Raw genomic sequence first — 12,044 nt, 5'->3', positions numbered from 1 at the left:
ATTCACGACCCTCTGAGAAGAAATTCTTCCTCATCTCCGTTTTAAACGAATAATAATAATAATTTTTAAAAAATATTTTTGAAAGTGCTTTATCGGGGTTTAGGCAGGTAGTCACTTTCTCTACCTTCAATGTGAAAAACCCTAACTGAAAAGCAAGAAATAACAAGAAATGCACGGTACAACATACACCTTATCATTGATCGACAACTGTAAAACCTTTCATAATAAAGGGTTTAAAGAAGAATGCAGGTTGGTTTGCTCCTCGACTGAATAAACATGAATTCCATGTAATTAGCTAATCAAACATGACAGCGGCTGGTTAGAAATTATGAAAAGCCTGACAACCAAAACATAACCTATAGCACTTGCAGCTTGTTGCATACAACGTCCTGCGTTGCCATGTGCAACTAACATCCTGAAGCAATTTGTTTTTTTCCAAAATATACAACATGTAGTCAGACTGATCCTGGTGCTTTACTGAGTGCGGGAAATGTCACGGCAAAGCGCACACCAACAGACCATGCATTTGGGGATATAACTGTACCTGCAAATGTCAAGCCTTTATGGTTTGTAACCTGTCGCTTTATAGTCCACCATTTGCTCCTTAGCCACTGTGGAGAACGTACACTGCTCCATCCCTCCGCCATGATGTCCCAGTTAATCTCACTTTCATCCTCGGCATTGAGTTCTGCGATTCTACACCAGAAATTAAAACAAAATCACATTATTACACTCGAGAAACATCATCTTTCCATTAGGCACTTTGCAGCCTTCCAGACTCAACATTAAGTTCCACCATTTCAGATCAGAACATCTGCCTCCATTTTTTCACACGGCACCTGCTACGCATGATCCTGCTGTTCCCATTTACACCTCGAGGCCCATCTCTTGTTCCTTTACTTAGAATCACAGAATGGGGCAGCACAGAGGCCATTCAGTCCGACGTTCCATTACCATCTCCCTGTGCCTCGCACCATCATACCATTTAATCTCTCCTGCCTCCCACCCTATCACAGACCTTCCCTGTTGCTCTTTCCTCCCCCTCCCCTTGCCCTGCACTTGCTCAAAAACCTGTTACATCTCTAACTTTTTCCAGTTCCGATGAAGGGTCACTGACCTGAAATGTTAACTCTGTTTCTCTCTCCCCAGAGGCTGCCTGACCCGCTGAGTGTCTCCAGCATTTTCTGTTTTTATTTGATTTCCAGCATCCGCGGTAATTTGCTTTTATAGTACAGTGTATTACATGTAACTGTTTATAAAGATCTAAGCGGCACTGGAGTCACCAACTATATACATTCTCTCTCTCTTTGTTCCTACAATTGTCAGACATTTAAAACTCAATTTACCTAATCTTTTAGCAGTTTCAACCTTGTAGCATCCTGCACCATCTCTTGATCCATCCCCTATGTACAATGTTAACTGATGTAAGCGTTGTCATTTTTAAGTATCAGTGTCTAAAGATCTGGGACTTTAACAGCCAACATTTTTTTTAGAGTCAACACTGATGGTGTAAAGTTCAACTAGAATTTGCTCAGCTCTCAGTGAATCCAAGAGCTACTGATAAATCAAAAATTGTTTGCCGTGATTGGCAGGGCTAATTTGTGGTAGTCAGTCACACCGCTGGAGAGCGTTTTTAATAATAAAGGCAATGTATTAGACTAGACTAGAGAATCTTTTAAGTATTGATAATCAATCGGTTGGTTCCAGTTGTTACCTTGCATTTTCTTCAATAATTATTTTTGAATCAGTTCCTTTGTTCCATCCCCCCTGGGGCAAGGCACTAATCCCATTGTAAGATCGAGATCGTGAGGTCTCACTAAATTCTCTATCGTAATAATAAAATTCCTCGTCAGCAAATTAAAATAGATCCTTAATATTTGGTTTCAGACCCGTCTGAGCAGTTTCATTGTCCAAGTATTCCTTGGAGCAGATGAATGGAAGTTTATGTAGAATCATAGAATCGTCCGGCACAGGAGGAGGCCATTTGGCCCATCGAATCTGCACTGAGTCTTACAAAGAGTAATCCAGTCAGTCCCCCTCCCCCGCCCTTTCCCCATATCCCGGCAATTTTTCCTCCTTCAAGTATTTATCCAATTCCCATTTGAAGGCAACTATTGACTCTGTATCCACCGCCCTATCAGGCAGCACGTCCCAAATCCTCACCACTCATTGGGTAATAACGGTTTCCCTCGGTCGCCTCGGGTTCTTTTGCCGATCGCCTTAAATGAGACGTGATTGTTAGAAATCAGTATGATCAGAAAATGCTGGAAATACACGGGACGGCAGTCAGCATCTGATAGAATGAAATACAAGGCTAGCTTTGATGAGGCAATGCCGTAGCAGCTATTGACGGTAGGACGCAGAACCGTGCAACCAGAGAGATTTCGAGCACATTGAACAATTGAGTCTGTGCCGGCTCTTTGCTAGAGTAATCCAAAATTAATCCCGCCGCCCCACTCTCTCCCTGTATCTTCCTCTGCTTCAAATATTTACCCACTTTTTCCTTTAAAAGCGCAATGGTCTCTGCTGTTGCTCTGTGGCCAAGCATTCCAACTCCAACAATCTTCTACACAAAGAAATGAATTGAAACCTAAAAAGGTTCGATGTGCCAAGAAAAATCGATTGTGTCAATACTTGGATTGGGTAATGAAATTGGTATTAAATTTGTAAAATTAGCAAAGGTTGCTTCGCGTGGGTGCTTTTGTCCTCGTGCACCTTGCACCGATGGCAGCTGAACTGGTATACCTTAAAATGAGGTTTATTTCGTCGTCTTTGCTCCACTCTGTCCCTCCGCTTTGCTTCCAGTTGAGATAATTGAGCCATTTGGAACGGCACTGCTTCTCTGATCGTGTGCCCACCCGCTCAGCCACGGCAGCCCAAGAGACACCCTGCGTGACAATGTCACCGGGATCCGTGGCTGTTAACTCATGAACCACCTCTGCTAGTCGTTTTTCTTCCTCTACCGTCCACTTACCTGGAAAAGGAGATGTGACAAAATGTTTGTTATTTGAGCAACCAGGGCTCACCAAACATTAGCTGCTAAAGCCGCTTCACATGGTACGACAGACGTAATCATAGTGGCCTTGAAAACTACAGAGAGCGAATTAGTCTAATCATAGAAATTTACAGCACGGAAGGAGGCCATTTTGGTTCATCGTGTCCGCGCCGGCCGACAAAGAGCTACCCAGCCTAATCCCACTTTCCAGCTCTGGGTCCGTAGCTCTGTAGGTTACGGCACTTCAGGTGCACATCCAGGTACTTTTTAAATGTGGTGAGGGTTTCTGCCTCTACCACCCTTTCAGGCCGTGAGTTCCAGACCCCCACCACCCTCTGGGTGAAGACATTTCCCCTCAAATCCCCTCTAAACCTTCTACCAATTACTTTAAATTTATGCCCATGATCCAAATTTTATAAGAATAACATTGAAGATGAAACATTCTGAAATGAAAATTACGACGATAAAATGTTCCCAGACTGGGATTTGGTGTTCCAATGTATTGGGCTAAATTGTGGGTGGAGGTAATGCTTCAATATTGCAAATGCTTAATCTCAGCCACAGCACAGAGACGCCAGAGCAGTGATACAGTGGTTACCAAAGAAAAGGAGAAACATGTTTAGTAACAAGTGAGTGAATAAAATTGGTATCACACAAGGCACTCACGCACAGTCCTTACCAACTAGTTGAGGAACCAGTCCCACAACCCCCCCCCCCCGAGATATCTGCACTCCTCTAATTCTGGCCTCTTGAGAATCCCCGATATAATCGCTCCACCATCGGTGGCCGTGCCTTCTGTTGCCGAGGCCCCAAGCTCTGGAACTCCCTCCCTAAACTTCTCCACCTCTCTTTCCTCCTTCAAGACGCTCCTTAAAATCTACCTCTTTGACCCAGCTTTTGGTCACCTGCGCTAATTTCTCCTTATGCAGCTCGGTGTCAAAATGTTTATCTTATAATACTCCTGTGAAGCGCCTGGGGACGTTTTACTACCTTAAAGGCACCATCTAAATACAAGTTGTTGTTGTTGTTGAGCTCCACAAAATTAAAAATAGAGAATGAGCTATGCCTGTTCCGTTGTAACTGCCTCTGCGGTTTTGTGAAGATCTGATTACATTACAATCTTGTCCCAATTTTAAATTAAATAATCCAAGCATTTGAATTAAGCAATGTAAATAACACATTAAAGTGGGGATTTAGTGCTAACAATGTTGAATTATCTGTTAATTTGAACTAGCAACTTTGTGTTACGAATAGACTGGATGCACTTCGAGTAAGAAGCAAGTTTTGTAAGGCTGACAATGACCAAGGATGGTATCAGCAGACACAACGTCATGGGAATCTAATAAGACTGAAAGCCCAGAAACTGCAGTTAGCTTTAAGCATTCTAGGCTTGAAATAAAAAAAATTCTAGGCTTTTTTTTAAAAAATAGGTTCACTCGATCTAATGTGTGTCTGATAATGCCTGCCGACCATTCCTGATCATTATCACTCTTTTAGAAAGTAACTCTCACCCTAAATGTGCAATTTAATCGAATCATCATAAAACTGCAATCATGCCCGACTTTAAAAAAGCGTTTCCAAAGCGATTTTGAAATAGGTTTTCTGCCCATTTCAAAACAGCTGTGGGCAGGATCTTTCGGTCAATGCTAATGTGGTTAACGACAATTAAACAGTTAAGGTGAAGCAGTCAAGAAAGAAGTGGTCCACGTTGCCATACTGACGCATCACTTGTTCGATGCATTTATCTCGCTTAAATGGAATGGGTATTGCAGGAGAGGCTGCAGTGAAAATGCCAAAGGCTTCATTTAAAGGGGAGCGGGAGAAAATCTGCTTCCCACATTCTCGGTTATTGCTCACCTCGGGGACTTGATTTCGTGCTCCACCAGCACTGGCCTTGATAACGAAGGACCAGCAAAAGGACATGTGACATGCAAGGCATATTGTTAAGTCCTGCCATTGTGCTGCACAGTGTGTCTCCTGCACTGCTACAACAGCAACTCGTATTTATATAGCGCCTATAACGTAGTGAAACGTCCCAAGGAGCGATTATCAAACAAAGTTTGACACCGAGCCACATAAGGAGAAATTAGGGCAGGTGACCAAAAGTTTGGTCAAAGAGGGAGGCTTTAAGGAGCATCTTGAAGGAGGAGAGAGGTAGAGAGGTTTAGGCAGGGAGTTCCAGAGCCCGCTGCACTGTGATAAGTCATCCTCGATTCCGATGGACTGCCTAAGAAGGACTGTGATGTCCCGAGATCTCTTTGGTTGTAACTTGCAGAGATCCTGCACTCGAGGCTTGTCTGGGAGTGTGGTTAACTGGTGCTGGCACCAAATAATTTGAGGAGCATTGATCTCAACAACAATGGGCTTCTTCACTCTGATTCCTTGCACCCGGCCAGGAATGCTACCTTCCCTCACTCTGTCACACCACATGGGAACACCACCACCTCCACGTTCCCCTCCCAGTCACACACCATCCTGACTGGGAAATATATCGGTCGTTCCTTCATCGTCGCTGGGTCACAATCCTGGGACTCCCTCCCTAACAGCACTGTGGGAGCACCTTCACCACACGGACTGCAGCGGTTCAAGAAGGCGGCTCACCACCACCTTCTCGAGGGGCAGTTAGGGATGGGCAATAAATGCCGGCCTTGCCAGCGACATCCCTTGAGCGAATAAAAAAAGAATTTCTATAGTAATTGACCTGAGTAAATACCTTTGTTTGTATTTCCACCACCAATGAGGCTGTTTAAATCCCTCTATTCAGGGCTGATTGGGTGGGTGGCCATGGTTAACCCATAGGGTGAATATAGTAAAATCATGTGTGCTCCAGCAGGGTTTTTATTAACCCTAAATAGTGCATCAAGGGCCATTTCAATACTTTGTGGTATATTGCACTTGAAATCTTAATATTTTCACTCCAAATTTTTTATACTTTAACATTTTTGAATGTGTTAATAATTCTGCATAAAACAGTCTCAGTCAAACTGCTGCATTAAAATCTAATTTCAGAAGGTGGTTGAATAAGAACATAAGAATTAGGAGCAGGAGTCGGCCATTCGGCCCCTCGAGCCTGCTCCACCATTCAATGAGATCATGGCTGACCTTCGACCTCAACTCCACTTTCCCGTCCGATCCCCATTTCCCTCGATTCCCCCAGAGTCCAAAAATCTCTCCATCTCAGCCTTGAATATACTCAACGACTGAGCCTCCACAGCCCACGGGGGCAGAGAATTCCAAAGATTCACCACCCTCTGAGTGAAGAAATTCCTCCTCATCTCAGTCCTATTACCTTTAATCGGCGCTCACTAAAACTGACTGTATTTCAGAAATGTTTGAAATGATGGAATAAGTCATGTTATATTATAAATAGATGGAACTCCAAAAATCCTCTCTAAGAGCTAAGTGTGCACCGGGGCTCTGAGTTACGCAACTCACCGGAGGGACCAACTCCATTTACAGAGCTGAACGTAACCAACAGTTTGGGGAACGTCTTTTCCTCGTGCATGTGAGAAATCACGAATCCGAAGAAATTGCGAATGATAAAAGAAATTTTGGTTTTATGAAAGAAAAACGTGCCAATTCCACAGACACAGAGAGCTAGGGTCAAGAGAAAACCAGGCCTTCGAGACCTGGCTATGGCAATTAGCGATTTAGCATGGAGCCTTGAAGGTAAACAAGCTGTCTCTTGAAAGGGCAACTAGAGATAGAATTAAGGAAGAAAGTGACCTCATAGGTACCCTTTCCCCTATGATTGGACAATTGAATGGGTAAAACATGACTGATGGAAGGTATCCATCGAAATTAGGTATAAAAACGGGTAACCGAGAGAGAGAGAGTCAGGTAGACTGAGGAGAGAGGTGGACCCTACACAGACTTCGACCTAACACCTTGGTCAAGCTCAAACCTCTGGGGTGGACCCCATGTCCGCGTCAGCATAAAATCTCTTCCAGCTCGGGATGTATTCAGAGACCACTGTTCTGCCTCAACGTCTATTTGTTCCATTCCAGGGCCGTGGATCATTCACATCTGTCACGGGTTGTATGTCCACTATATTGCAATCACGCGTTGTATCTGATTATGTTTATAACTGCCACTCTTTAATAAAACGCCTTACAACTCCCGAGACCCACTGGGTAATGTGTGTGTGATCCGAATCTTACAATGCATGGTTTATGGATCTTCAGGATCTTTACTGACATAGCAACTGTAAATTACAAAGTGATTTACACAGTGGAACTTAAAATAACAAACTGTTTATCATTGCTGGTTTAAAGCCAAAGTAACATACAAAATGGACTGTATAAGGTTGTATTATATTTTGGTTAGGTGACCAGGTGTACAATATCATTTTACCAGTGTTGCAAGTGTCTTTCATCAGCCTGCATCGGTCTTTCACTGAGGATGCACTCCTTCCCAGAGCTGCCCCTATCGTTGCCCAGTCATTGCTGTGCTTAGACCGTAACCTGAATATTGGGCAAAATACAGTTTTAATATATTTCCACTTTACCAGTAACATCAAGCAACAAACTGTGATAAATCTCTTCAATAAACCCATTAATAACATTTCAGTATTGGCAGAGCAGGCTCGAGGGGCCAAATGGCCTACTCCTGCTCCTATTTCTTATGTTCTAATAGAGTCTCAATACCACACAAAACATGTGAACTCATTTTTTAAAGTTTAAACTATGAACTATTACTTTCCTGTTTGGTGTGAGGTAGTGAGGACTCTGGGTGATTATTGTGATCAGCTGAATTACATTAATGATACAATTACAGCTGTGAGTGAAAACAGTACCATTTTGTTCATAGTAACATCTTCAAAATTCCTCAATCACACTGAAGTATAAAATAAAGTTTCAAATGAAAAATAAACCAAGATTTAATTACACAATCAGAAACAACTGACGATCAAAGTACAGTTTGTTTTATTGTCAGTTGAGTTTTTATTTCCATCTCATCCAAAGGCATCATTCAATTTGATTCTTAATGCCTGTACCAAATTGTCTTCACCAAAACACTAAGCCAGAGTTGTTTCATTTCCAATAAGATATTGCCAGCTCTTTTTTGCTCAGCATACATAAAATGTGCTTGGCAAGAGATGTCTCACAGAAGTTCTCAGCTCAAGATGAAATATTCCAGTTCCTGCAACCTCGCTGTTCAGCTGACAACTAGCACACGTGTCACTGGTTGATGCATCACACAGCCCATATGGTCCCATAAAAAGTGTCAGCTGTGGCTCAGTGGGCAGCACTCGCGCCTCAGAGTCAGAAGGTTGTGGGTTTAAGTCCCACGAGCACAAAAATCCAGGCTGACACTCCCAGTGCAGTGCTGAGGGAGTGCCGCACTGTCAGAGGTGCCGTTTTTCGGATGAGATGTTAAACCGAGGCCTCGTCTGCCCTTTCAGTTGGACGTAAAAAGATCCCACGGCACTATTTCGAAGAAGAGCAGGGGAGTTCTCCCCGGTGTCCTGGGGCCAATATTTATCCCTCAATCAATATAACAAAAACAGAAACAGATGAGCTGGTCACTATCACATTGCTGTGTGTGGGAGCATGCTGTGCGCAAATTGGCTGCCGCGTTTCCCACATTACAACAGTGACTACACTCCAAAAGTACTTCATTGGTTGTAAAGTGCTTTGGACGTTCTGAGGTTGTGAAAGGCGCTATATAAATGCAAGTCTTTCTTTCTTTCTAACAATAACAATGAAACATAAATCTTAGTTACTATGCAACTGAGACATCTTTTTGATAGATTTGTAAATATAATTATTTCCAGATAAACGGAAAACATGGACAATTTGTTTGTACAACTTGTCAATGTCCAACTCAACTGATCAAGAAACATCACTGTGAGTGCCAGACTCAGCTGACATCTGGACTTGGGCATCACTGGTCCATCAGACACTGGTCCATCAGACAGTGGGCCCAGCCTGACCATCAGACACTGGGCCATCAGACACTGGGCCCAGACTGGCCATCAGACACTGGGCCATCGGACACTGGGCCATCAGACACTGGGCCCAGCCTGGCCCTCAGACACTGGGCCATCAGACACTGGTCCATCAGACACTGGGCCCTCAGACACTGGGCCCTCAGACACTGGGCCCTCAGACACTGGGCCCAGCCTGGCCCTCAGACACTGGGCCATCAGACACTGGGCCCAGCCTGGCCCTCAGACACTGGTCCATCAGACAGTGGGCCCAGCCTGGCCATCAGACACTGGGCCATCGGACACTGGGCCATCGGACACTGGGCCATCGGACACTGGGCCCAGTCTGGTCATTGGACACTGGGCCATCAGACACTGGGCCATCGGACACTGGGCCCAGCCTGGCCATCAGACACTGGGCCCAGCCTGGCCATCAGACACTGGGCCCAGCCTGGCCATCGGACACTGGGCCATCGGACACTGGGCCCAGTCTGGCCCTCAGACACAGCAACAAGTAGAGGTAAGATACTTGGCTGGCTGACAGAATTTAGCTGGGAGGGAAAGTGATAAAGATCATGCCATACCGTGCCATCCGGCCAGATAATGGGCTGTAAATTGTGGCCTCTCCAGGTGTGTACGATGCTGCAAGTTGCGGGTTTAGGCTGGGAGCTCCCATTACTATCAATGGGAATACTCCATGCCCATTGGTGGTCCAGGATCACGTGATCCCAGGATGCCAGTACACACCCGGGATGCGTGGGCCTCTGCGCTGGGCTGCGTATTCAGGCCTCGGAGTGCGAGTGTTTGTTCCCCTCGGACCACCAGGTACTTTCCTAAAAGAAATTTCGGTCGGAGGCATCGCCAGTGGAAAGCCTCCGACCGCACTTTTTGGCCCAGTAAAATAGCAGAGGCCAGAAAGAGGTCTGCTGTAACAGGAGGCTGTAGTCTCGGAGAGGAGAAGCTGGGAGTAGAGAAGATGAAATGGAGATGAAAGTTAAAAACGAGTTACAGTAATAAAAACAGAACTCAATACTTACTCTTTCAACTTCTCAATTTCTTGTGGAGTGTACCTGACAACGAGAACAGTTCAGAATGGTTAAGAAAGCCAGTCAAAATTATTTAAATTAAAAAATATATATCAAAATATAAAACACAAATTGTGCGTACTTTCCCACGTGGTTTCTGTTGTCGTACATCCGAAGTACCCGTCGATAAACTGCAAACAATGGGCGGTTCAGCCCTCTCGCGATCGTCCGGTAGAAATCTTTCCTTTCATCTTTTGACATTTCAAATATGACTTCAGTGGCGTCACTTAGTCCATGAACCTACAGAAAGACCAGCACACATCAGGAGCAAAAAATCGACTTTGGGGTACTAACAGGTTGCATTGTTCAGAAGCTCCGATATCCATAATAATTTGAATCATACATACTTTGACATTCTTCCTTCACACGGGATATACGGCCCAGAAACAGGCCATTGGGCCCAACCAGTCCATGCCGGCGTTTATGCTCCACTCGAGCCTCCTCCCATCTTTCCCTCATCTAAATCTATCAGCATAACCCTCCAATCCCTTCTCCCTCATATACTTGTCCAGCCTCCCCTTAAATGCATTCACATAACAAATTGCATTTATATAGAGCCTTTAACCTATGGAGGGTTGTCAAGGCAAACAGGGAGATGGAGAGGTGTAAGGAACGAATTGAAGAGTGTAGGTCCTCAGCGGCCGGCTGCAATGGTAGTGTTGGTGGGGTGGGGAGGAGTTCAATAATTTCAGATCGTGACCTCTGCCCCCATATTTTCGAACGGCTGATGATTCTGCCATTCCCATTTACAGCTCCTCTACACTCATCCTTTCTTTCTTCACTTGTCCCATTACCATTTAGTCTTGCACCATCATCCCTTTGGTCTCTTAATCTCTCCTGCCTCCCACCTAATCACAGACCTTCCTTTTTGTTCTTTCCTCCCATCTCCCCCTTTCCCTGCCCCCGCACCTGGTTAAAACCTGTTCCATCTCGAACCTTTTCCAGTCCCGACGAAAGATCAACGACCTGAAACACTAACTCTATTTCTCTCGCCACAGACGCTGCCTGACCCACTGAGCATTTCCAGCATTTTCTGCTTTTATTTCCGATTTCCAGCATCCGCAGTATTTTGCTTTTGTGAGGACAAGGGTGACCAGGACTTGGTGGGGAAAGAGATAGGGAGAGCAGAGTTTTGAAAGAGCTGGAGATTACAGAGGGCGGAGCATCGGAGTCCGGCCAGGAGAACATCCGAGCAGTCGAGAGGGAGCAGACAAAGGTATGAATGAGTGTTTCAATAGCTGACGGGCTGAGGCAAGGGTCTTTGTGATGGAGAAGATGTGGAGTCAGAAGCCCAACTGGGGACCAAATAGGATTGTGAACAGTTTGGTTCAGACTGGAGCAATGGTTGGGCAGGAGGATGGAATTAGTGGCAAGGTACGATGTTTGTGGTGGTGCTCGAAGACCATGGGGCTGAAATGGCCCTCCGCCCCAAAGTGGGTGCACTTACCGATCTTTGCGTGCATGGGACGGAGAATCCGGCAAAATCCAGCAGGGTTGTTGTGGGGTCAGGAGCGGGGCGGAAGCGCTGTTCTCTCAAGTTGGCTGCGCGGTGCTAAATGGTGGCCCCATTCGTGCCTCTTTGAGGCGGTTACAGCTCTTATAAGAAGCGGCAATTCTGGCCACGATGGCTTTAGTATCCTGGGAGTAGCAGGGCTACACGGGATAGCTAAGTCGAGGGGTTTCGGCGACCCATGGATAGGAGAATATATATGGAGGAAGAGGCTTAAGGAAGACAGGAGGACAGTGAGACCGGAGGAGAGATGGTGAGTTAGATGATGATTGAAATCAATGAGTTGTGCAGAGGCTGAGGAAGGAAATGACTGAGGATATCTTGTAGAGAGGAGTGGAAAAGGGTGAGGTGCTCGAAGGGCGGGGGAGGGGTGGGGGGAGTGTTCAGGCTGTGATCAGATGGTAAAGACCACACCATTGCTGGTAAAGGTGGGTGCCTCGACGGGCCTTTAGGAGAATGCACAGAGGGGAGCTATGAATTTATTCACAGAGAATTCAATCCTGGGATATTGACAGGAGAGCTGCA

The 12,044-nt window shown here is 45.3% G+C and overlaps 1 protein-coding gene across 5 annotated transcripts in view; it reads right to left on the bottom strand.

The window, feature by feature from the left end:
• dmtf1 (cyclin D binding myb-like transcription factor 1) overlaps nucleotides 1–12,044 on the bottom strand; it is a 69,152-nt gene that overhangs the window by 17,908 nt on the left and 39,200 nt on the right. For all 5 annotated transcript variants that reach the window (XM_070897062.1, XM_070897067.1, XM_070897063.1 and 2 more), the window contains 5 exons: nucleotides 10,092–10,249; nucleotides 9,962–9,994; nucleotides 7,349–7,458; nucleotides 2,746–2,974; nucleotides 545–696 (listed from right to left, as the gene is read on the bottom strand). In XM_070897062.1, the coding sequence (XP_070753163.1) occupies nucleotides 545–696; nucleotides 2,746–2,974; nucleotides 7,349–7,458; nucleotides 9,962–9,994; nucleotides 10,092–10,249 (682 nt within the window). The remainder of the gene's footprint in view (nucleotides 1–544; nucleotides 697–2,745; nucleotides 2,975–7,348; nucleotides 7,459–9,961; nucleotides 9,995–10,091; nucleotides 10,250–12,044) is intronic.

Source organism: Pristiophorus japonicus, chromosome 13 (genome assembly GCF_044704955.1).
Source record: "Pristiophorus japonicus isolate sPriJap1 chromosome 13, sPriJap1.hap1, whole genome shotgun sequence".
In the NCBI taxonomy this organism is placed as follows: domain Eukaryota; kingdom Metazoa; phylum Chordata; class Chondrichthyes; family Pristiophoridae; genus Pristiophorus; species Pristiophorus japonicus.
Note: the sequence above shows the minus strand (reverse complement) of the source record. Positions and strands in the feature narration are given on the sequence as shown.